This window comes from Neodothiora populina, assembly GCF_041146345.1.
Source record: "Neodothiora populina strain CPC 39397 chromosome Unknown canker_contig_15, whole genome shotgun sequence".
NCBI lineage: Eukaryota > Fungi > Ascomycota > Dothideomycetes > Dothideales > Dothioraceae > Neodothiora > Neodothiora populina.
This window is the reverse complement of record NW_027191413.1, coordinates 1,898,607-1,922,280: the sequence shown is the minus strand read 5'-3', so window position 1 is coordinate 1,922,280 and position 23,674 is coordinate 1,898,607. Positions and strand designations below refer to the sequence as shown.

Sequence of the window (23,674 nt, the reverse complement as noted above, 5' to 3'; positions counted from 1 at the left end):
GACTATACTGTATGTACTGTGTAGGTACAGAAGTATCGTAGCTACCGCGTGCTTGGCGTCTGTCACGGGACTTCCTCATACAAAGTCATAGCCGCAGGCTGGGCTTTGGCTCGCTGTAATGATTGCCGAGAGGCGATTTGTACAGTACTGTCAGCTGTGATGCTCTGCTCTTCGAGGGGGTCTTCTGAGATATAAGCCATGGATAAGGTCATTGTTGTTGTTGTTGTTGTTGTTGTTGTTGGTGCTGACGTACAGTTCTCCCGCTGCATGTACAAGTATCTTGGTTAAGGGAGGCAAGTGGATCCACGGAGTGAGTGAGTGGGGCAAAAGTTACCTTAGGTTGCCTGTATGTGTGTGCGGGGTGGGAGAGAAGGCCGCGGCGCGTTGGAGAGGCAGTCAACCAGGCTGGTTAATTGTTAGTATACCTGGAGAAGATGCAAGGCAGGATAGCAATTAAAATCCGCTGCATACGATAAGCGATGCAGATATACATATTGTGTTTTTGAATCCTCTTTCTATTCTATGTGAGCCACAGTGTATACTAGGGTGTTGCACCTGATACAGATATGAGACGAAGAAAGATATGAATACTTCAATCATCGCTCGCCGAGGCCAAACATCTTGATTGAATTGTCCCATGCCGCTTTGCATACTTCCTCGACAGGTATTCCTTTGATGTTGGCGATTGCATATGCCACACTGCTGATCGCGCACGGCTCGTTTCTGCCCTTGACCATGGTTTCTGCCGTCCACTTCTCCTTCTTGACGGCTTTGGGCAACGCCGGTGCGTCCTTGAGATATTTCGACCCTGCGTGCGAAGGTCTCATCTCACACCATGGACCGTCGGTCTCGATCTGTAGTCTCTCTAACGGCACTTCCTTGACGACTGCGACATTGTCTTCGGTCTTGAGACTGCAACCGTTAATGCCCACATCGAAACCCATGTCCACGATCCGCTTCATCTCTTCTAATGTTCCTGTGAAGCTGTGCACGCATCCTCGTTTGGGTAGCTCGTCGAGTCGCTCACGCATGATCGCCTCGAAGTCCTCGGCGGCAGCGCGTTGATGTAAGAACAGAGGTAATTGCAACTCGACAGCGACGTCTAGCTGAGCCTTGAACGCCTTGATCTGCGTCTCTTTGTCGGCGTAGTGGAGCCTGTCATAGTCGAGCCCGAACTCGCCAAAAGCAGCCGCTGTGCCCGCAGCTTTTGCTTTCAGCGCCAATTCGCGGATCGCTGCTAGCAACGCAGCTCGCCCTTCAGGATACTCGTCGAAGCTCTTCGAGGAGCAGGGATGCACGCCCACGGTCGCATAGCAAAGACCGGGATACGCTTCCGCCAGTTCGAGTGCCTTTTGCGACTCGGGGAGATCTGAACCGGTGATCATGAATTTGCGACAGCCTGCCCTCAGAGCGCGTTGGATAACGTGAGCGAGATCATCTTCGTGGGCTTTTTTGCCGTGGTATTCGCCTCGAAATATGGGATCACTCAGGTTGATACCGATCTGTAAATGCGCCGAGAGTCAGTGTCGTGGTTTGAGAGTCGGGTGTGGAATCTCGGGGGCGCGAACCAACATCAGCATATCTCAGTGTCTTTGTGTCATCGTCTATTGCACTCAGGCCTGTCGAGAGAGGATCGACTGCCGGTGCAGTGGCGGCGGCGGTATTGGTCGGTGTGGAAGCCATTCTGACGAGTCGTGGAGTGTTGAACGAATGAATTGTATATCGAACGACGCACTGTCTTCGTGGCAGGCAGAACTCAGCGATTCGAAATGAGCGTAATACCTGCATGAGAATGCGCTCGATGATAAAGCATTCTGTACGGGAAAACATTATACCAGAAATGTTAATCGCTGACGTCGTCGTTGTCATCGCTCCCTGGCCTTGGCATGCATCGTCTATAGCGGCGACCTGGTGGTAGACAATGATTTCTCTCTCAAAATCAACATTGCATCTCGAATCTGCTATTCATCGTCGCGTGTCGCTGTCGTTGTTGTTTCCGATATCTGTCACGATGGAGCTATGAATACATGCGTCTCGTATTGATACAGAGTGTTCATCTAAAATGCTTATAAGGGGTTCTCGAATATCAACAACCACATAGCACCCGGCGTGCTTATTTAGCAGAACTTGCCATAGTTCCACGGCACCCTTGCAAAATGGACCCCTCTGCAAGAAGGGTGTCACTGCTGCGTGATAAGCTATTCTGGATGCTGCTGGCCTTCCGAGTCTTCAACGCAACCCAGCTCTCGACCTTTTTCCAGCCAGACGAGTACTATCAATCGCTCGAGCCCGCATGGAATGCTGCTTTTGGCGGCGATAGCGGAGCATCTATAACCTGGGTAAGACAGACTACATATCGTAGAAACCTCCAACACTGTAAGATTATTATTCTGAGATTTGCACCCCAATCAGGAATGGCGACAAAGGCTACGCTCTTCTCTACACCCTCTCTTGTTTGCTGCTGTGTATCGTATAGTCGATGCACTCTCGTCTGCTTTTGGTATACTTCCACCTCTCCGTACTGAGATGCTGCTCGCTGCACCGAAGCTGGTCCAGGCGGTTTTTGCTGCATTGACAGATTATTACACCGTTGCATTAGCTGTAAAGGTGTATGGGCGTGGGAGAACACCCGCCTTTCACGTTGTAGGTGCCACATCATCTCGTTTTGCATAGTGTGAGATCCAATAACAGAATTGCTCACTTCTCTTATCTCAGCTGCCCCTCACCGTGCTGAGTCCGTGGCAATTGTTTTGCTCCACACGTACATTGTCAAACTCGCTCGAGACTACTCTGACGGCGGTGGCACTCTACTGGTGGCCCTTTGATGCGTCACTCGGGGTTGACGAGCATGACACGCGGCAGGAACACAATAGGTTGGTTGCATCCAGTATGCCAGACCCGAATGGTCTCACTAAACAGAGATCACCACAGAATGTGCATTGCTTTCGTCTTTGCCGCAGTAGCAACGATTCTCCGGCCGACAAATATCATAATCTGGCTGGTCGTTGTGATCTGCACGGCAGCCTATGCAGCACGCTTCCGGTTTACAGCTACCATCAGAGCTCTGCTCGTCGAGACCAAGGCCGCGATCCCATCTGGCCTGGGAGTAGTCGCTGTTTCTGTAACGGCTGACCGTCTCTATTATGGCGAATGGACATTTCCCCCTCTTCGCTTTGTGCATTTCAATGTCGTGCAATCACTCGCGGTTTTCTACGGCCGCAATCGACCCGACTACTACATCACCGAGGGTCTACCTTTGCTATTGACGACATCTCTTCCCTTTGCAGCATGGGGCATATATCGAGTCTGTCTCTCTGGACGAACCAAATCATCCATTCGGAACACACCAGCCGCGATCCCGAGTATCGACAAGAGATCCTCGACCCTGGAAACCCTTACACTGACAATCCTAATCTTCATGACCTCGATGAGCCTCATCGCCCACAAAGAAGTGCGCTTCATCTATCCTCTCCTCCCCCTCCTACACGTCCTCAGCGCCGAACCCTTCTGGCTCTTCTGCGCCGGTCGTCGTCTTCCCCTCAACACCCTGAAACGGCTCGTGCTGTGCAGCATAGTCGTGCTCGACCTCATACTCGCATGGTACATCTGTACAGTCCACCAAAGAGGAGTGTTAGACGTCGTGACGACCTTACGAGCAGAATACGAAACGCACTACCTCCCCGCCCTCGACGCATTTACAAAGGAAGACAACAAGAAAACGGGCAAAATGACGGTCTTGTTCCTCATGCCCTGCCACAGCACGCCGTGGAGAAGCCACTTAGTCTACGAAGGCATAGAAGCGCGCATGCTGACATGCGAACCCCCGATCGACGTTCCTCTTGATCAGCGGGCAACGTACCTCGACGAAGCGGATGTCTTCTACCAGGACCCGCGAGCGTGGCTGAGGGAGAATATGCAGGATTTGTCTTTGATTTCTAGAAGTGGTAATGCAACCGAAGATACGCAAAAGGGGATGGAGGAGGCGGGCATGCCGTGGCCTGATTATCTGGTTTTCTTCGAGCAGCTGAGTCCCGTCATGGCTGATTTCCTGGAGGGCAGTAGGTATTCGACCGGGTGGGAGGTCTTTAACACTCACTGGCACGATGACTGGAGGAGGCAGGGAGATGTGGTTGTGCTCAAGAAGGACATGGGGAGTGAGACATAAGGAGAGCGCTGGCAAGTGCAGATACAAGGATGCGGTTTCTGGATTTGCGTGGAAATGGAGGAGAGAATCATGCATCGTTGGATGGATTCAAAAGATTACTCGTCCGATATCCGAAACCAGAAGCAGGTTTCGAGCAAAGCAAAAAGAGAATATCAAAACTTCGGATCATGCATCATAAAATCACCTTTGATGCCAGACTGAGCAACCACGCGGCATCTTGCCATCCGCCCTCGCCGTCTTCTCCACCGCTGGCCTCTGTATTGGTTGCTTCTTCTTCACCTGCTAATCCCGGGACCTGGAGTTGCTTCCTTGTGACCCCATCCTTTACGACTTGACCATTGCCATCGTCATATTCTTGCTTCTTCCCGCTACTCTCAATTCTGCCATTGTGGAGCCCCGTCTTACTTCCATCACCAACATCAGCATCAGCATCGTCATTAGTGTCTTCATCAACATCAAATAGACTCCACCCCACAAGCCTATCCACGAACCCACCGAACAACGACCTCTGAGTCAAGCGCTCTCTCTGCTCGCGCGTCAGTCTCGCGACTTCGACCTCTGCGTCTTCTTCGTAGTCGTCTTCGTTGTCTAGCACGTCGCTTTCTTGTAGGTTCACAAAGTCCGGCTCCATGCCTGCTGCTTTCGTCGCTGCGGCCGAGGGTGTTTGGCGCGGAGTGGAGAAGTAATCGTCGGCTGTAGCAGCGATGTGGTGACGATGCAGAGCCGGGGATGCAGCAGCAGATACGAACGTCGGAGTGCGGAGGCCATCGTTGTCGTCGTTGGACTCGGCGTGGTGAAGCAGATCTACATGGCTGCCTCGTCGACTGTTCCGTGCACTGGCTGCGCGGCTGCCGAAGCGGCTTCCCCAGGGACTGCTTGCGCTCTTGCTGCTCGTCGGATTGGTGTCTAGTGCGTGAAAGTAGTGTGGCCGACGAGGCGTGTCGGGGCTCAACTCGTCGTCTGCGAAGAAGGAATTGTTCCTGTGTGATGAACGATCCAGTGAAGCCAGGCTCGCGCGCGACTGCTGCGTAGACTCGTCTTCGTTGTCAGACGCCGAGGCGGAAAAGGAGGTATATGGAGAGTGATAGGTGCTGTGATCGCGCTCTGCGGCGCCGATCAACGACGTCGAGGACTGGTGCGAGGAGAGCCATGATTGACCTTTCGACTCGCGCAGGATACTCGTTGTCGTGAGAGCAGCGCGCGTCAGCCAGTTGTCCTCGCTTGCCCCGTCGTTTCGTGACCGAGCACCACCACTAGTGTGAGAGCGTCGATGGTGGCGTAAAGGCAGCAAGTGTCTGTCTCCGCTGGTGTAAGGAGCAAAGTGCGTGTGAAGGTTAGCAGAATGGGCAGCAGTAGCAGTAGTAGCCGCAGCATCTCTGTCGGCGTAGAGCAAAGCAGCATCGCTTTTCGCCTTGGGGATCTCGACTAGACGCGTCGCGTCAGGGCGCAGCCCATTCAGAGGCGTGCCGTCACGATTGATAGCCACAGCAGCATACGTGGGAACTCCGCTTTCGGTAGTGTGAATAGACAGTCGACGACTCAGTCCACCGCTCAGCTTGTGTCGACTCGAGCTTCGACCGAGGATGCCTGGGGTCGAGGGCGCCGATCTGTCCTGGATGTAAGAGCTGTGGTGGACCTGGTAGCTCATGTCTGGATCATCAGAGACAAGAACAAGGACTCTGCTGTTTTTATCATTGCTTGAGACATTGGTTGAGAGAGGCGCGAGACGCAGGTTCGAGAGGTTGGTATGGGACCTTCTCGATCGAGAAGTGGACCGCGTGATATCCTTCGTCTGTGGCTAAGATCAGAATATCAGCAAGGGTTGTCCCTGCCGGTCATTGACCCTGTCACTTTGCGTTTTCTCACCTCCATGATAACAGACAAATAACCCCGTAGATCCCCGAGATCGAATATGTTATTGTCGAATGGGAAACACAAGATTGCACAAGATACACAAGATACACAATATATCCCCCCCGAGAGTCACTCCACAAGGTCTGATATCTCCGCATTTCCCCGCGAAATCACATGCTGGCGATTTTCGCGCGGGCCGAACCGAGCTGTGATTGATTGATCGATCTCCCTCTTAATTGCACAGTCCATGATCACACACTACAGTAGGCCATATGCTCGTCCATTGTATCTGTTAAGCTGTAATACCGCACATCGGTATCATTAGAGACAACAGTCGCAACATCGTCATAATCAAGAAGAATGCGCTGCATGCGCGCACGAAAGGGCCAGTTGATAACCACGAAACCCCCCAAAACGCCCTTCATAAATCACTAAACTCACACTTCAATCTTCGTAGCCGAATTACAAGCGTATGTTCGCGCCGATACCACGGCCCCGATACCATATCCGCTCCTCCCAATCCCCAATCTTGATGCCAACCACTGCTCTCGCCGCCAGCCTCAGCGTGCCTCCAAGGGCGCGACGAACCGCATCGTATCCTACACTGCCCAAGTTCCACTGCACTGGTAGTCTCGGCGACTTTGTTGCGCCAGGAGGAACGGCGAACGGCAAATCGTAATCGATGTGACCGACTTCGTCACCGCGATAGAATGCGGTGGCATTGATGGACGTGACGTACAACGTCGACGTCTTCAGTGGTGATAGAAGCGTGAACGTCGCTGTACTTGTGAATAGGTGCATCTGCAGCGGCGCGCCGTTAGAAGTGACAATTCTACTCCTATAGTTGCTTGTGACATACCGTAGCGTCCTCAATGAAATGAGGTCCTTCCTCGCCATCGCCATTGCCGTCACCTTCACCATCCCGCGGGGGCCCACGCAGGTTGGGTGTAGGCAAGTCGACTTGGAAATCCTCCAAGGCTCGTCCCAAGGCTGGCTGCGAAGGTATTGTGCCCTCGTAGGTTCTGAGAGTAATGGTGGTATTGTAGCCTGTTGAACGTCAGCCATCAATTTACTAATTCATTTCTGTTGACATACCTGAAATGTACTGGGACAGAAACTCAATCCCCACCGCCCGAGCATGCTGTCCTCCCATGACCATTGGGTCCCACACCGCAGTGACTGGGATATTCGTGTTCATTCCAGGTCCGATGCTCAGCGTCTTGGCTGTAGCGTGTCCCAGCAGCGTGCCGTTTGTCAAGATGTGAATGTCAACGTAAGGTACCACGGCCGAGTATTCCGTCGGATTGGTGAAATTGACAAGCGCCGAGAAAGTGATGGAGCTCTTCCCGGTCTCGAGGATCTGAAGATTGCTTATCTCAGGTTTGAATGCACCAATGTTTCCTCGATTGATGGCTGATCAACCTGGTATTAGCTATATAAGCCCACTAACGCATACGAAGGAGAGAATACAATAGAGAATCACGAACGTTTGACCGGCACTACGCCTTCGGCCGGGACCTTCCTCACAACGAGATCTCCGAGTGCTGTGTTTAGCTTCACGTTGACGTTGGCCTTGATCGCCAAGATGACGCTCTTTCCACCGAACAGCATGGCCTGAATAACATCAGAAAACACATCGTCGTCCGTTATCTCTAGTGGCACATCTTCTATCGCGGACCGCACGGCGAGCAGTGGACCTTCATCGTCTGTACTCTCGACGCGAGTGGAGTTTGCAGCTTGCCATTTGCTCAAGTCAAGACGGCCAAGCTTCGAACCATGATAGAAGACATCGGCATCTGCAGAGATTGCGTTCACGTCAAGGTTGAAGTTCATCTCCTCTGGGAGTGAGATGAGAGCTTTAACCTCTGCTGATATCCGTGGGCTTGCTTCTGGCGTGCCGGTTTCGGCGAGAGGATTGGGTAGGCCAAAGTTCACATTCGCAAGTGTGAAGTTCTTGATCAATTGACCAAAGCTATGTCCTGGCACTGGCACAGGAACAATAATGTCCGACACGAGGTCGATGATCCAACGAGGGGTGTCCAGAGACGGCGAGTCGGAGCCACGTACATACACTGTAGTGTCCTTACCACGGATATAAGAAGCAAGGAAAGCATCCATGGGAGACTCATGGGTCCCTGGACATGCTTGAGTGAAGGAGTCGGGTAGGCGACGTACGAAGGCGCTGGCATTGACATCAATGGTGCGCTTGGGCTCGACATGCAGCTCGTCGGTGGTTGCGTCTGCTAGCTCAATATAAGGATCGGCGGCGGCGCAGTTGTCCACGAGTAGGACAAATCCCAAAGGTGGCACGACGAAGTCCAAGGGATAAGGATTGCGGACAGATATGGAGACATTGCCTTGGATGCCTCTTCGAGCATCGGGCAAGTCCACCTCATGAAGATTCAACTTGTGAATCCTGTATTCAGGCATAGTTGGTATGTGCTGGCCGGCAAATAGCAGAGTCTGGGAGATGGTCTGGCGACCAAGATTGAGAAGTCCAGACTTCAATGGCACAGAAGCCTCGCCTCGAACGCGTAGTTGACCAAGTCTGCCATCGAGCCAGTCGACGGCCATGCGCCGGATGCCATCCACATCGCCTGGATGCAGGTCTGCAAGGACGTCGATGTGGGTCGTGTGTGTGTTCCGTATATCGAGAAGAAGATGAGGAATCTCGGCCGTGCCTAGCACAATGTCGCCATATTCCGGTAGGATGACCTGCACCTGGGACTGTCCCGTCTCGACCTTCCTCGCAATCCAGGTTCCAAAACGGCCCAGATCTCTCACTGGCTTCTTCTTGACCTTGGAGGCGTCCATGGTAAAATCGCCCTGGATGCGCGCTTTTACCCCATCTGAAGTAAAGGAATGAATAGACAGGCTGGTCGGCTCGAAGGTGGCGGCCTGCATGGCATACTGCTGAACCACAGCAGGAGCAAAGAAAGCAAAGACTATTATGAGGAGCACAAGTAAACACAGCAACAGCAGTGCTAGCAAACTGGGCCATCTGCGAGAAGCTCTGGAGTGTTTGCCTTGGAATGTGCGCAATAGAGCGGCGGCCGAGAACGACCGCTCGCTGTCATCGTTCTGAGCTTCGTCTGCCTCTTCTTCATCGCCATCGGGCCGAGCTAAGAGCGGAGTGTACTCGGAAGCATGGGTATCTGTGTATTCTGTTCCCGTCCCGACCGAAGATGATTTGTGTGAACGAGTCGAACGGGCGGGCGATGCTGGACCTGCCGACGTCGACTCGGAGTTAGGAGGTATGGAAGCGTGCTCGGACATGACTGATAATGGATCTATTGCGCTTTACTGCGCCTTTGTGGATGACTGCCGTGTCAGTCTGGCCATTGTGCGCTCAGCGCAGATGTGTATTTGTAGAGGGATTGTGGACAAATGAAGAAGGATGTGATATGAGTGTGGTATACGGCAGGTGGTGATGCAATGCACTATGAACGACGGAAGGTGTGGAGGAGAGGGCGGAGAAGTAGCCCTAAGGGTACCGTACCTTGCTTGTACCTCTTAGCCGATATCGATATGCCAAGAAAGGTAACATGTAAGCTAAGCTATCTTCTGCAGATGCTACGAGTGGATGAATACCTTATGCTGGAGGTGTCCATATGACGTTCTCGACGAACACATGTACTACCATGGCTGCTAGTTCATCTCAATATCTAAGTCATGCACGACCAAGGTGATCTGTCGATGACACGATACGAGTCGGGTGATCGATCTTGCTTGCACATTGCGTGACTCGAAGAAGTGGAGCTTGTAATCTTATCTGATCATAGTCATCTTATCACTGCGATAAGGCGCGAGGGGGTCTGTGCGGAAGAAATAGCAAAGACACAAAGGTAAGCAGAAAAGCTTATGACACATCGGAACCAACACAGGCATACAAGTGCTGTACCATACAGCAGCTGTCGATATATACTCATTGGACGTTGATTTGTCCTTGTTTTCTTCTGTCTCTTTTTTTTGCCCAAGAATGGCTCCTCTACCATCTCTGCACGCAGCTTCGTCATTGAGGCTGCAGAGCAAGACCGCCGCGTCCCTCGTCAGGCGATATGCCACCTCGTCGGCTACACCAAGCACGCCAGCTACTTCACCATTCGCTCCAAGACACTTGATGTCAATTGCTGATCTGACTCCCTCAGAGTTGACCAAGCTTGTCCGAAGTGCTGCATCTCACAAGACCGCCGTCAAGTCTGGCAATGTTCCCGCCTCTCTGAAAGACACCCTCACCGGGCAGTCGGTGGCCTTGACCTTCAGCAAGAGATCGACCAGGACGCGCGTGAGCACAGAAGCTGCTGTCGCTCTCATGGGCGGTCACCCCATGTTCCTAGGCAAGGACGACATCCAGCTAGGCGTCAATGAGTCTCTCTACGACACGTCGGTCGTCATCTCTTCCATGGTCTCATGCATCGTCGCACGAGTCAATGGCCACAGCGACGTCGCCGATCTGGCCAAACACTCGTCCGTCCCTGTCATCAACGCCCTGAGCGATCTCTACCATCCTCTTCAGACCATCGCCGACTTCCTCACCATCCACGAAGCTTTCCCCACTGCACAGACGACCGCCGCCGACAGCTTAGGCTTGGAGGGAAAGAAGATTGCTTGGGTTGGAGACGCCAACAACGTGCTGTTTGACCTCGCCATTGGCGCCGCCAAGCTCGGCGTCGACGTCGCGGTAGCGACACCCAAGGGCTACGAGATCCCTGCTTCTATGCGCGACATCATCCAAGCTGCTGCCAAGAGCGCACCCAACCCCGGCTCCCTTACCGAAACCACTGTCCCAGAGGAAGCCGTCAAGGATGCAGATATCCTTGTCACTGACACCTGGGTCTCAATGGGTCAAGAGGAGGAGAGCATCAAGCGCATGAAGGCCTTCGAGGGCTTCCAGATCACCAAGGAATTGGCAGATAGGGGAGGCGCCAAGCAGAGCTGGCAATTCATGCACTGTTTGCCTCGTCACCCCGAAGAAGTGAGCGATGAGGTCTTCTACAGCCCAAAGAGTCTGGTCTTCCAAGAAGCCGAAAACAGACTCTGGGCTGCCGTCGGTGAGTTTGCCGGATACATGTCGTTTGACTCGTTCCTTGATTCATGCTTACTCCTTCACAGCTGCACTGGAAGCCTTTGTAGTGAACAAGGGAAAGATCTGATACAATCCGATAATACAAATGTAATGCCACAACCCCATGTTGATGCCCGCGTGCCTGCCATCTCTGTGTCTTGAACCCGATTCCGTACTCCTAGATAGCGATTGCCGAGCAGCTTAACCTGGAGGCAAGGTGCTTGCATCGACAACATCCTCTGCCTCCTTCTCCTCGAGCTCATCAGGTTCGTTGAGAGGTGATCTCGGAAGAGCCATTAAACCTGTGAAATGTCAGTCATGTAAAAGACCATTTTGCCAATCCCCGAGTGTGACTCACCAGTTCTGGCACTCTCCAGAATGCCAAATGGAGCAATGAGCTTCATGAATGAGTCAATCCTCGAAGGCTTTGCTGACACTTCAACAATGCAGTTATTATTGCTGATATCGAGCACTTTGCCGCCGAATTGATGAGTCAGGTGAGTGATGGTCTCGAGATGCTGGTGCTTGTGTCTCAGAGCCTCGCTGGGGGGCAATCGGCTGGGGTGGAAGTCCTGGCGCAGAGCCTCGTTCTGCGCCTTCTTGTGCGCCTCAATCTCCTCCGGGCTGAGGTCGTGGCTCTGCAGCTGTGCCTCGGCATCCGTCATCTCCCTGTGGTGCGCGAGAAGTTCCTCGAAGTACTCTGGACCGAGGATGCTGACCTTGGCCAACAGCAGCTCGCGTTGGACGAGCGGTGCAGCCGTGTAGTCCAGAACAGCCCAGACGGGCACGAGATCCTCGAGCTGGCGGCGAGCTTGCTCGACGACGCCATCCTGACCCTGAAGGACAATGGTCATGCGAGAGAGATCCTCGACCTCGGTGTTGCAGACAACAAGACTGTCGATGTTGAAGCCTCTTGCTGCGAGGATACCAGACACACGGGAAAGGACACCCGGCTCGTTCTGCACCAGACAGTTCAGCACATGGCGCTTGGGAGGAGCCTGGGAAGGAAGAGGGGTCTCATAGATGATGCTGGAAACAGCAGCAGCTGGGGAGACGGAAGGGATGGTCGATGCCGGAGGCAATGGGTTGACGCGACGGTGCAGCGCCTTGTATGCGATAGCTGAGGTCGAAGACGACGAGCTGCGGGAAGGAACCACCGACGCCAATCTCTGCCTGGGAAGGCATCTCTGTACGAGTTTGGTCAAGGACGCCTCATTGGACCACGCGGTCCATAGTCTTTTCGAGGCCATTTGCTTGTGTGACAAGTTGAACCTGACCACATACAAAGGATACCTAGGTAGGATGACCACTCCCTTCCAAACCTTTATCGAAAGCAAAGCAGGCAAAAAGTCCGGCCGCTGACTGGTTGACTTTCCCCACGGCCGATGTCGCTTTCATCCGAAGCCCTTCCACTTCACTTGTATGAATCACAAATCGCAAATCACACGTGAAGTGGCATAACCACGGATGCAAGCGCGAGTCAGCTCTTGGCTTTTTTTATGCCCGGCATGTCTTCCAGACGTCGGTCGCGGCCGCGTCTGCTTTGTATACCTTAATTATCTTCCAGACTTTGTTCTTTTTCTGTTGCGCGTGGCATTCTACGAGCAGCACATCACCAAGTAGACCGTCGCAATGTCTGAGGAACCTCGTAAGCGGTCGCGCTTCGATCAGACCGACCCCGAACCACCCCGTCGATCGCGATTCGACCGTCGCTCCCGCTCACCCTCCAACAGGGAGTCCGAGACACGACGCAGTCGTAGTCCGATTGCACGCAACTCTGGAAGTCCAGCAACAAACGAGTCCAAGGATCCCGCTGCCGCTGCCGCTGCCGCTGCTGCCAGAATCAATGCTCAGATCCAGGCTCGCAAGGGTGTTCAGCACGTAGACGTTCCCCCAATCCGTTCGGTATCACTCACTCTTCTGCCTTTGGTTCACAGTTCTATACATCAGAAGACATGGCTGACATCCTTCCTCTTCTCCACTAGACCGAGAGCCCAGGTGGCGCAAAATCACCCTCTGCCGGACCAACCCCGCTGAACCAGGACATATACACCCAAGACGGAGACTACATCCGAGACGTCGAGGTCAATGACCTTCGTAATCGATACACTCTGACCAAAGGCTCAACCCAGAAGATGGTAAATACACACTGCTGCAACCCACTGATAATCCTAGGCACGAAAGATTGTCTGTTTTAAGACCAGAGGTTTTCTTGTTCTTTTGATTCTCAAGCAGATTATTGTCAAATGGAGAGAATGCTCACGTCTAGCGCAACAGCCCACAGTCTCCCCGTTTTGCAGATGCTGACCTTACTTGTGTGACATTTAGATCAAAGAGAAGACAGGCGCCGGTATGCTCACTCATTCGACTAACGTGTAACGAATAACTGCTTATGTGTCTGAAGATGTCACTACAAGGGGCAACTACTACCCAGACAAGAGTATGGCCACTGCTGCCGTATGTGTTATGCACCCCTCTCGCAAATATGAGATCCAGCTGACAGTGTCGCAGAATCCGCCTCTGTATCTCCACATCACTAGTACTACTAGAGAGGGTTTAGAGAAAGCCGTCGCCGAGATTGAAGAACTAATGAAGCAGGAACTTCCCAATCTTGTTGATGAAAGACGCTTCCGTCGTCGCGAGCCGGAACAAGTCGAGCGCGACTCTCTTGGACGAGTGCGATTCATTCATAACTCCATTTGAAACCAATTAGCTGACAAAGTAATAGCGCAAATGGCCCGAGGAGAAGATTCCCGTCGACCTTGAACCTATTCCTGGCTTCAACCTGCGCGCTCAAGTTGTTGGACAAGGTGGGTCATACGTCAAGCACATTCAGCAAGAAACGAGATGTCGTGTCCAGATCAAGGGTCGTGGCTCCGGATTCATGGAGCACGAAACCGGAAGAGAAAGCGACGAGCAGATGTATTTGCATGTGGCGTAAGTCTTGCTACTCCAGTCCTTGTAAGTCTCGTCTAGGACACGCAGCTGACGATGCATCAGAGGTCCTGATCCCAATGAAGTTCAACGCGCCAAAGAGCTTTGTCTCGACCTTCTGAACAACGTTCGCAGCCAGTATGAAGCCTTCAAGGAGCGCGGTCCTCGCGGAGGCGGTGATTACGGCGATCGTGGACACAGAGGTGGCGGCGGCGGCGGCGGCGGCGGTTATGGAGATCGTGAGCGTGGCGGCTACGGCGGCGGCCACGGAGGCGGTGGTCATGGAGGTGGGTATGGTGGACAGAGTGGTGGTTATGGCGGTGGCTACGGTGGATACAACTCACCTGCTGCCGCAGCACCGGCGACTGGTGCCGCCATGAGTCCGAACGCCATGCAATCGGCCACCCCCGACTACACACAAGCTTACGCTCAGTACTATCAACAAACCGGACAGGATCCCTATGCTGCGTACGGTGGCTATGAAGCGTACATGAAGATGTATATGGAGTATTACGGCATGCCTCAAGCAACAGGTACACCGCAAAATGGCGAACAGCCTCCTCCACCACCGCCATCTGACAATGCGGCTCCACCAGTAGGCTCAAGTCCATGAACGATGGTGACGCAGAAGACTGACGCACTCTCCAGCCACCGACTGACAATGCCCCTCCTCCTCCTCCTCCACCCGGTGCGAGTGGTTACAATGCCGTAAGTCTCATGCTCGACAGTTCTGTCGATCTTAAAATGGCACGGGTCCAGGACTGACTGTGAAAGGTGCCACCGCCTCCAGGCATGTGATGTACTAGGAGCATGAGGAATAAAAAGTACCGTGCGTATTGTTTCTTTGTGGGCGTATCGCTGCTTTACATCACAGTGGCCTGCAGCAAGACACTTCGAAAGACGACACAAATTGTGCCTCAATCTTCGCTCCATCGGCAAGCTGCATTAGGCAAAATACTAAAGGTTGGGCAAACTTGCAAATAAGCGATGCTTACGTGACGCACAGCAATGTGCGTGCCTTTCCTAGGTACCTTACCTGTATCATCCATAGAATTATCGAAGAAAACTTGCGGGAGTACCCGCCTGAGTGAAAGAGGCTTGCGCTATTGGAGGATCGATGCTATTGTACTAGGCAATGTACTCCACAATCTATACCCCGCCACGGCTTCCTTAGCTCATTTGCATCTAGTAAAAAGTGTAGCACTATATGCGGATTATAGAAAGGATGTTGGCCGCGGCAGGTCATCTGTGAAAGTGTCTGCGATTACCGTGCTGGTGCTTGATTGCGAGTTTAAGCCTCGAGCACGCGAGCAAAGTATAGACCCGAGCAGTGCACAGCAAAAGGAAGGGATCGTCGATGAAGCAGTAGACTGCACGCGGGACACTGTTCCAAGCAGGTGGGTGCCATGACAGGTACAGATTTCAGTCGCACTTCTCCAATGCGGACTGTGGCCAATGGCGTCACCTGCAACTGGATATAATGCAATATATGAGAATTGTAGATTGTTCTTGGTCGAGCATCTCCACGCAAGATGAGTCTGTCTCGAAACGGACACCACACTTCGACTGAGGCGTTCTCATCAAATTTGCTAGATACGGGGTTCGCTACTTAGATTGGGCCGCTAACATTGGCATTATGCCACGAGTCGTACGATCTCGTTGACAATGTGCAATTTAGGCAAAGACCCACAGTATCAAGGCAAAAGCTGGCATGCGCGACATGCACACGGGTCACTCAACATCAGGGGTTGACCATTGATGAGGCTTTGGGGATCGGTGGAAAAAAAAAACTTCACCACACGGCGGTTGGCCATTTGGCATGCAGCCACCCGTGCAGCCAACTCCGTTTACCCATCGCCATCATTGGCCCCCTCACTGTCAATCCATCAAAATCTTGGCGGAATGTAAGAGCACTTTTGTTGGTGCCTATTGTTTGACAAGGACATGGCTCTGGTGAACACCGTGGCTAGCACGAGTCTTTAATATAACAAGAATCCAAGCGTGGAGGCGGGAGGGGTAGCGCTCTACCATGCCCGAAGAGGCACTCATCGAAAGTATCCCTGTACCGGTTGTGTCAAGGTAAGGTGATGTAGCCCCAGAGCCATAGAGGGCTGCTTTACCATCGCATGCAGTTTTAACTTTTGCTCTTTGCGCTTGCACAGGTAGGAAGTAAAGTACTACTGTACAGGTAAGTACAGTAGGTACGCCCCACAGCGTACTGTACCTCATCTTTTAGTTCAAGCGATCCTACCTCACATTACTGAGTGTACACATTTCGCATTTATTGCTGCTCCTGTTGCCGGGCTCTGCGTGCGGTGCGCTCGCTCACTGCTTCCATGTGGTGTATGGGGCTGCGCGCACGAGCAGTCACTCCAAGCGTCATTGCTACCCACCCTCCTCACTGTGATGTTCGTGCAATACCTACTACATATATCGTACTTGCACCTGCGCTGTCTTTCTAGCTGTTTGTCTGCTGTTCGTCCTCATCTTGCAGCCTGCCTTTACCCTACAGTACGCTACCTCACTTCACCCACTTTACCTTACCCTAAAAAGTGCTGTACACGACTCACTGTACTTGTACCAAAGTTGGCACGGACCTGCTCTCAACGCCCCGGCATCGACGGACAGTCAGCGCTTCTCAAGGGTTCGGGAGCCCACCTCGATTCCGCGACTTCGCTCTACCCAATTGTTGCGGGCAGTCGGTGCTGTTGTGGAAGTTGCTTTGATTGTGCAGGTGTGCCATAAGAGAGACATTAGAAGCCTCTCGGAAGAAAAGTGAACTGTCCCTCTGTATCTGCATGGGCTGATCTGATCGTCTGCCACCCCGGCCTAGAAAGTTCGGCATTCTACAAGTATCGTCACCGCTGTCGCTGTCACTGTCGCTAGGGTAAAGTAAAGTACCTTACCTTAACCTCAGGCACACACGACCGCGGACGCCCAAAGTTACTTCACCTTTCCTTATTGCGTCGTCTATCCAAGCTTGTCCCCCGAACAGCGCTGGCGGGCACCACCTCCTACCCACCGGTATTTGTCTCTATCTTCACTTCCTTCCGGTCCGCTGAGCCGTCGATTGCCACAATCTCTTGTTCGACATGAATCATTTCCCCCTTCAGTAAATTGGCGACTCACGATACCAAGAGATCGGAACCAGCCCCGCCGCTGGCTTTTGACTGTGCGAGTGACATCAGTCTGGTCAACACCTCGTGTGACTGAGCCACCGTGGACTCGCACGCAACACCACGCACGCTCTGGCTGCGACTCACTGGACTTCCGCTGTTTCAAGTGGCCATGGAAGAAGAGCATGGGCCAGAGGCCGAGACACAATCAAGACCCGGCAGCGGGTATGATGGCACGCAGACACCGCGATCAAACAACCCCTCCCGACCTACTTCCACCAGTCCTCCGCGGTCGACGCATTCTGATGCCTTGAACGATGGAGCCTCTGACAATGGATACTTCAAGCCTCGGTCGATACACAGTCGGACTTCTTCGCCTGTCTCGCACTCATCCTACTCGGCGACTTCTTCATCCTCAACCGAACGCGGACGGACCAATGATACCACATCACCCGAGGCGATGCGTCGCGTGGCAGATTACCCGGACATTATGGGAAGACCCGGTGTGCAGAGAGATCAGTCACACGAGTCGACAGCGAGCACACAGAGCAATGTAACAGTGACTGCGCGTAACTTTGATTATTTCCATCCTCCTGCGAACCTTTCAATCGTCACCTCCAAATACCCTGCATCGTCTTCGGGACCCGCCTATCCCAACCAGGCTTTTTCCGCTCTGCAACAACAGCGCTACCCTCCGCCCCATCTGCCGCCTACTTTGCGCACCCAGACTTATCATCCTGCTCAACCACAAACTTTCCGCCAGGCTATTGCATCGCTACACCAATCTGCCACGAGGTCTGCCGGTCACTCGCCCGCTGTCACTCCCGGTCTTTTCAACCCCTCTGCTCCTCCGGCCACGCCGCCGTCTGATCTGGGTCCGGATGAACAGGGCTTTTACGCCAGTCCATTCTTACATTTCACCCATCGTCAGGCACCCAAAGAAACTCATATAGCGGATGTCGACATCGATCCCATCTCGGGACGGAAACTGATCAACAACTATGAAATCATCGACGAGCTCGGTAGAGGTACGCACGGAAAGGTCAAGCTGGGTCGCAATCTTCAGACCAATGAGTATGTCGCAATAAAGATTGTTGAGAGGTACTCAAAAAAGCGCAGGCTCGGCAAACTCGGTAACGCTGAAGACAAGGTCAAGAAAGAAGTTGCCATTCTGAAAAAGGCCCGTCATCCCAACATCGTCGCTTTGCTGGAAGTCATAGACGACCCCGCACGCAAGAAAGTCTACATTGTTCTTGAGCGCGTCGAGCTAGGCGAGATTGTGTGGCGAGCATCAGCGCCCAAGGAAATAGCACTCATCGAGTGTCGCCGTTACGATAGAGAATCAGAAGGCCTGTTCGACGACGAGGAAGCCGAAGCGATAGATCGGGCCATCCTGGATGAAGCTAGAGCGAGGCGACTAAAACAGCAACGGCGACAGCTTCGCAAACTCAGACGACAGAGACTTGCCGGTGGCAGTGGCCCTGAGGCGTGGAGTTTTGAGTTTGGAGGCGACTCCGACGACGACGAGTCCGACATCGAGCGTGGTTCCAAAATGTCGACGACGACCGAGGAAACCAGCATGGAAGCACTCTCTAGGGTGGCAACGCCCGCGCCTCGCGCTGAAAGCGAACCACTGGATCTTCCCACGCCTATCCAGTCAAGTGCGCCAACTCTTGAGATTCCGCGACTAGATCAATTCGCCGACTCTGCTAACCTTGAAGGGACCATGTATGGATCTTACGAAGGGGTTGACATCCTGCGAACCCCTAGCTTGGCAAGCAGTGTGCAATCCTTCGGTGCGCGTGGTCTCTCCCACTACGGGGCCAGCAACAAATACGCATCTGCAGCCATCGAGATACTGGATTCGGACATCCACCCTGAACTTCTGCACGTGCCGTGTATGACACTGCCTGCTGCAAGAGTCGCATTCAGGGATACCGTTCTTGGGTTGCAGTACCTGCACTGGCAAGGCATCATACACCGCGACATCAAGCCTCCGAACTTGTTACAGACGTACGAGCATCGGACCAAGATATCCGATTTCGGTGTCTCGTACCTTGGACGCCCCATCAACGACGAACAAGCAGAGAACCTCTCCGAGTCCGACGCACAGGATTTCGACGAAGCCAAAGAGCTTGCTAAAACCGTCGGCACCGCTGCGTTCTATGCTCCCGAATTATGCTACACAGACATGCCACTGGATGGCGAGACGATCCCTTCGGTCGGTAAGGCCATTGATGTGTGGGCTTTGGGAATCACCCTATTTTGCATGCTTTTTGGACGAACACCTTTTGTTGACAGCGAGTACGTTGTCATGAGACGAATAGCTGACGAAGACATCTACATCCCGCACAAACGATTGCGACCTGTAGACCCACGACCAAAATCACGACCTTCCTCTCACGGCCGCTATTTTCCACCTGCCGCATCTGGCAGACGCTCCGAGTACGAGCTTGTTTACGAAGAACTTGACGATTCACTCCTCGACCTTTTACATAGACTGCTGATCAAGGATCCTGAGCAGCGAATAACGTTAGAAGAAGTACGCCATCATCCCTGGGTTTTGCAGGACATCCAAAACAAAGAACTCTGGTTGAGCGACACGGATCCATCACGGCAAGCACAAGGCAAGAAGATCCAGGTATCTAAAGAAGAATTACAGGACGCCGTCGTGCCTGTTAAACTTGTCGAGCGTATACGCTCAGGCCTGAAGAAAACAGTCGGAGGTCTTATGAGCGGACTGGGGCGCGCGTCATCGGCTACTGCACGACCAAGAGCGCCGTCTACATCTGGATCCAATGCTTCATCGGTGCCTTCGCCGATCACCACTCCCGGTGGTGAGGGCAGGCGAAACAGCTTACGCGGAGACGAGTCTATATTTACTGCACTACAAGCTTCGCGTGAACGCGAGCACCCCTTAGCCCAAAGTGTCACCGCCAGTCCGATCCAGTCACCGGGCGACACGACCGCAACTACCCCTACCGCGCTGTCGCCTGACTTCAAAGATATATCGCGCTCGTCTGACACTCTATGGGCAAATTCCGAGAGGTCCAGGGCAGCCATGTCAACCGCGACCTCGGCACGAACCATCCGACAGGGTGGCACAATGTCTTCACCGAAAGTTGGCTCACCTCCCTCGTCGCCCAATCTTCTGAGCTTAAGCGAGACGTCCACCGTATCGAACCTTGGGGGCTTGTTGAGCGGTGCTGGACGGCGGATACTGAAAACTGTCAGAGACAGGAGCGCCGCCGGGCGCAGTGTGGATGAAACAGAGTACTACACCAACCGCGAGCCTACAGACCCGATGGACCCACATGCCGGCCCTAGTATAGCCGTGAATAACATGCAAGCGTCTGGCCACGTCAATCCTCCCCAAGCACTGCAATGCTTCGCTACCGCTGGAAGTGCACCAACAAGTGCTGTCGGAAGCGCGTTAACCAGTCCGGTACACTCCCGGTCCCACTCTGTCGCAGGCCATCGTGATAGTCTCAGTCTAGCTCAAAAGGCGTCTTCCGCTTCTCTGGCTGCACGGCGAATGCTCGATGCCGGCATGGCTCCGAAAGGTTCGTCCAAGAGTCCCAGGATGATCGCCAATGACTCTACGGAAGAGGGTTTTCGCCGCGCCGAGGACGAATACCTGCGCAAGCGAGCCAAGGAGAGTCGAGAAAGAGCATCGTTCGGCAACAATGTGAGACCAATGAGCCCTACGACTTGTCCGCCGAGCCCCGACGATGAGATCGAATACCGAAGAAATGTGAAGCTGCACCAAGAGGGTGTCTCAAGTGGCCCATCCATGGAGACGAGTCCAACAAGCCGCACTTCGAGTGGTTTACCAATCATGACGCCCAGCTCGTCAGAAGATCGATTCCGCACGGGTACATGGATGACTTTCTCGAATCCCTCTATCCCATCTGTCACCACAGTGGATTCGGACGCCGCCACTGACGACCGCAAAACGCTAGTCGTGGGCGGAGAACCCTTGACGGTGGGTGATGCAATGAAGTTACGGCCCTTTTCCAACCTTGAAGACGACGGATACGTAGGTGATGATGCAATAGAAAGCGAGGAAGACGAAGATGACTACGAGGACTCATCCGACGACGATGAGGGTCTCCAGATGGTCCGTCGTCGATCCATGCCACGCAGTATACGACAGAGCTTCGGAAGCAGCAGTTTGAAATCGCAGCATCGCCAGAGAAGGGAAACAGGATCATCGGCATTTTCCAAGAAGTCATCACGCAGCGGCAGTAACAATACCATGAAAAAGGTCATCAGCAACGAAGACGATGGCAACAAGAGCCAAGAACGCTCATGACGGTGATGGTGTTATTTATTTGCTGGTGTCAAACCTTTTTCTCTTCTCTACTCTTCTTCCTATTTTACTTCTTCGGTCTATTTTACATTACACCCTCTTGGTCCTCGTGGGTTTATATATGACATTTATTACGGGCTCTGGGTGCATGGTGGTCATAGCCAAGGGATGAACGCAGTCTGGCCTGGCTTGGGCTGGTTGGCTGGTTGGCTGGTTGACTGGTGAGTGGGCTGCTGTGGACTGGCTGGCCGCCTGTCTTCTCACAACAAAAGACATGTCAACCTTTTCTCCACCAATATGAGCATCTGACACAAACATTGAGCGCGGCGCTAGATCCCATTTTCTTGCTTTCTGTTTCATGTTCTCAATGCGATGATTAGAAAGGAGGGTGAGCCGGCAAAGGAAGACTGTAAATTTCTGCCCCTTTTTCATGCTCTTTGTTTTCTCTTCTTGCTTGGAGCAGCAGCAGCAGCAGCAGCAAAAGAAGAAGAACTGACCAGTCATGCTGTTCTTTCTACTGTAGACGCTAACTATGTACAACGATCCCCCACCATAAACATCTTTTTGAACTTTTCATTCTTTTTTGGGTCCTTACAATTCGAAGAGCAGGGAAGAAGAGCTATAGAGAAAGGTCAATCGATCAACCATACTATCAATATTCTCTTCGTGACTGGAATTTCTCTGCACAGTGCTGTGATGAGCTTGCTCTCAGCCTATAACCACATTAGGGGATTGTCCTGAGATGGATGCATGCGGCCCGAGTGAGTCTTCTGACGTTCACTTGCGCAGCTTTTCGTACTCTTGCATTCGTGAGCTTTGATGATCATGAAATATTTTCTTTTCTTCCTTCGAGCTGAAGCGTGACGGACGGCTTGGGTATATTCTATCATCCAGGCAATCATGGGTTGGGTGAAGGTCTTTTTTCTTCCTTTCCCGAGGCCCACATCAACATGATGAACAAGATTGTTGCGTTATAGCATGTCTTCGTCGTCGTCATCGTCGTTATCTTTTGCGTAGTCGTCTCCTTCGTCGTCTTCTCGTTCTCTGCGCGCTTGTTCGCGCGACGCTCCTAGTTTCCTGTTTTGTTCTAGGTAAGTCTCTACGAACCAATAGATCGTGAGCAGGCAGGGAGACCAGTGCAAGTCGAAGCACCAGAGACCTCAACACCAGAGGAAAAGATATTACAAAAAACATACCTCAACCCATCCACAACGCCGACAATGAAATTCCTGCTCTCAGCAATCTCCATCCCGCCAGCACCATTCATCTGCACACCACCCCCCGCATCAAGGACCTTGATTCCCTTGCGCAGCTTCGCCATGCGCACCTCTCTCAGATCGCGCAGTAAGCGGCGCACGGTATCCGGTTCCTCGAAGTCGTCGGGCGCGGCAGACAGCAGCATGTGGCTGAGTTCGAGCCAATGGTACGGCAAAGCCTCTGGCGATGCGGCCGTGGTGCATGATTGTAAGAAGGGAGGCGCGAGTTCCAGATCTGCTATGTCGAGGTAATTTGTCGTTGATCCGAGGTCAGAAGAGTGGTTTGTTGTGCGGTGAGGCAGGTTTGGAGGCGGCGAGAAGGCCTCGTCGTGCTCGACTTCGATTTCTAGAATCGCCGATAGTGCCGAGGGAGATAGCCATGCCGGCGGAGATATGTTCGCTCGTCGTTGTCGTTTGAGTAGTAGTGCTAGCCAGAGGGGCAGAGAGGTTGGAAACGGAGGGTTCAGTGGTTGTGTGGGTCCCTGTTTCAAGAGGAGATGGAAGAAATTGTCAGATTGAGTCGCAGCAGTCCTTTTCACATTCCTCTCTATGGTATGTGCTATGTAACGACTGACTGACGAGGAACGTACAGCTGGGTGCAACTCACTCCTAGCAACTCGAGCGTATCAAGACGTTGACGCGGTATCACCGTCACCATTTCCATTTCGCATATGAATGCAACTTCTGCAGGCGTCAGACCTGGTTTCAACGACATTGCCATGTTTCTGTGCGTCGACAAGGGGGGACTCTATCTCTCCTCTTTTCTTTTTATATTCTGTCAAGTCAACTACTAAACAAATCACTGGACCAATATATCAAGGTGTTTTTTGTTGTTTCAAGGGTCCCGCGTCTGACGCGCCGCGGGGCAGAAAGAAACAATTCCGAGGTTCAGCCGGTGTGGCATCGATGCGTTGCGCTCTGAATCTCCAGTCACAGTCATATCACATGCAGGAATTTGTGCTGTGATGAATT

At 52.8% G+C, this 23,674-nt stretch overlaps 8 protein-coding genes across 8 annotated transcripts; 3 read left to right on the top strand and 5 right to left on the bottom strand.

Annotated features, from left to right (window-relative positions):
• Positions 1-596: 596 nt before the first annotated feature.
• On the bottom strand, positions 597-1,683 carry AAFC00_002998 (uncharacterized protein; the record flags this gene model as incomplete). Its single annotated transcript, XM_069342402.1, has 2 exons — positions 597-1,502; positions 1,573-1,683. The coding sequence occupies 2 exons, from the start codon at positions 1,681-1,683 to the stop codon at positions 597-599; spliced, it is 1,017 nt and encodes a 338-aa protein (XP_069198903.1).
• Positions 1,684-2,156: 473 nt separating this feature from the next.
• AAFC00_002997 (uncharacterized protein) lies at positions 2,157-4,165 on the top strand (the record flags this gene model as incomplete). The annotated part of the gene is made up of 4 exons (XM_069342401.1): positions 2,157-2,339; positions 2,413-2,643; positions 2,716-2,873; positions 2,932-4,165. The coding sequence occupies 4 exons, from the start codon at positions 2,157-2,159 to the stop codon at positions 4,163-4,165; spliced, it is 1,806 nt and encodes a 601-aa protein (XP_069198902.1).
• Positions 4,166-4,337: 172 nt separating this feature from the next.
• On the bottom strand, positions 4,338-6,037 carry AAFC00_002996 (uncharacterized protein; the record flags this gene model as incomplete). Its single annotated transcript, XM_069342400.1, has 2 exons — positions 4,338-5,963; positions 6,032-6,037. 2 exons carry the CDS (start codon positions 6,035-6,037, stop codon positions 4,338-4,340), a joined length of 1,632 nt encoding a protein of 543 aa, XP_069198901.1.
• Positions 6,038-6,481: 444 nt separating this feature from the next.
• AAFC00_002995 (uncharacterized protein) lies at positions 6,482-9,295 on the bottom strand (the record flags this gene model as incomplete). The annotated part of the gene is made up of 4 exons (XM_069342399.1): positions 6,482-6,820; positions 6,879-7,066; positions 7,115-7,432; positions 7,507-9,295. The coding sequence occupies 4 exons, from the start codon at positions 9,293-9,295 to the stop codon at positions 6,482-6,484; spliced, it is 2,634 nt and encodes an 877-aa protein (XP_069198900.1).
• Positions 9,296-9,998: 703 nt separating this feature from the next.
• AAFC00_002994 (uncharacterized protein) lies at positions 9,999-11,172 on the top strand (the record flags this gene model as incomplete). The annotated part of the gene is made up of 2 exons (XM_069342398.1): positions 9,999-11,070; positions 11,132-11,172. 2 exons carry the CDS (start codon positions 9,999-10,001, stop codon positions 11,170-11,172), a joined length of 1,113 nt encoding a protein of 370 aa, XP_069198899.1.
• A 113-nt stretch (positions 11,173-11,285) lies between these two features.
• On the bottom strand, positions 11,286-12,334 carry AAFC00_002993 (uncharacterized protein; the record flags this gene model as incomplete). The annotated part of the gene is made up of 2 exons (XM_069342397.1): positions 11,286-11,386; positions 11,443-12,334. The coding sequence occupies 2 exons, from the start codon at positions 12,332-12,334 to the stop codon at positions 11,286-11,288; spliced, it is 993 nt and encodes a 330-aa protein (XP_069198898.1).
• Positions 12,335-12,716: 382 nt separating this feature from the next.
• On the top strand, positions 12,717-14,816 carry AAFC00_002992 (uncharacterized protein; the record flags this gene model as incomplete). Its single annotated transcript, XM_069342396.1, has 9 exons — positions 12,717-12,989; positions 13,070-13,222; positions 13,413-13,434; positions 13,489-13,541; positions 13,596-13,760; positions 13,813-14,021; positions 14,085-14,613; positions 14,667-14,726; positions 14,793-14,816. The coding sequence occupies 9 exons, from the start codon at positions 12,717-12,719 to the stop codon at positions 14,814-14,816; spliced, it is 1,488 nt and encodes a 495-aa protein (XP_069198897.1).
• A 7,601-nt stretch (positions 14,817-22,417) lies between these two features.
• On the bottom strand, positions 22,418-23,423 carry AAFC00_002991 (uncharacterized protein; the record flags this gene model as incomplete). Its single annotated transcript, XM_069342395.1, has 3 exons — positions 22,418-22,523; positions 22,643-23,184; positions 23,310-23,423. 3 exons carry the CDS (start codon positions 23,421-23,423, stop codon positions 22,418-22,420), a joined length of 762 nt encoding a protein of 253 aa, XP_069198896.1.
• Positions 23,424-23,674: the final 251 nt, after the last annotated feature.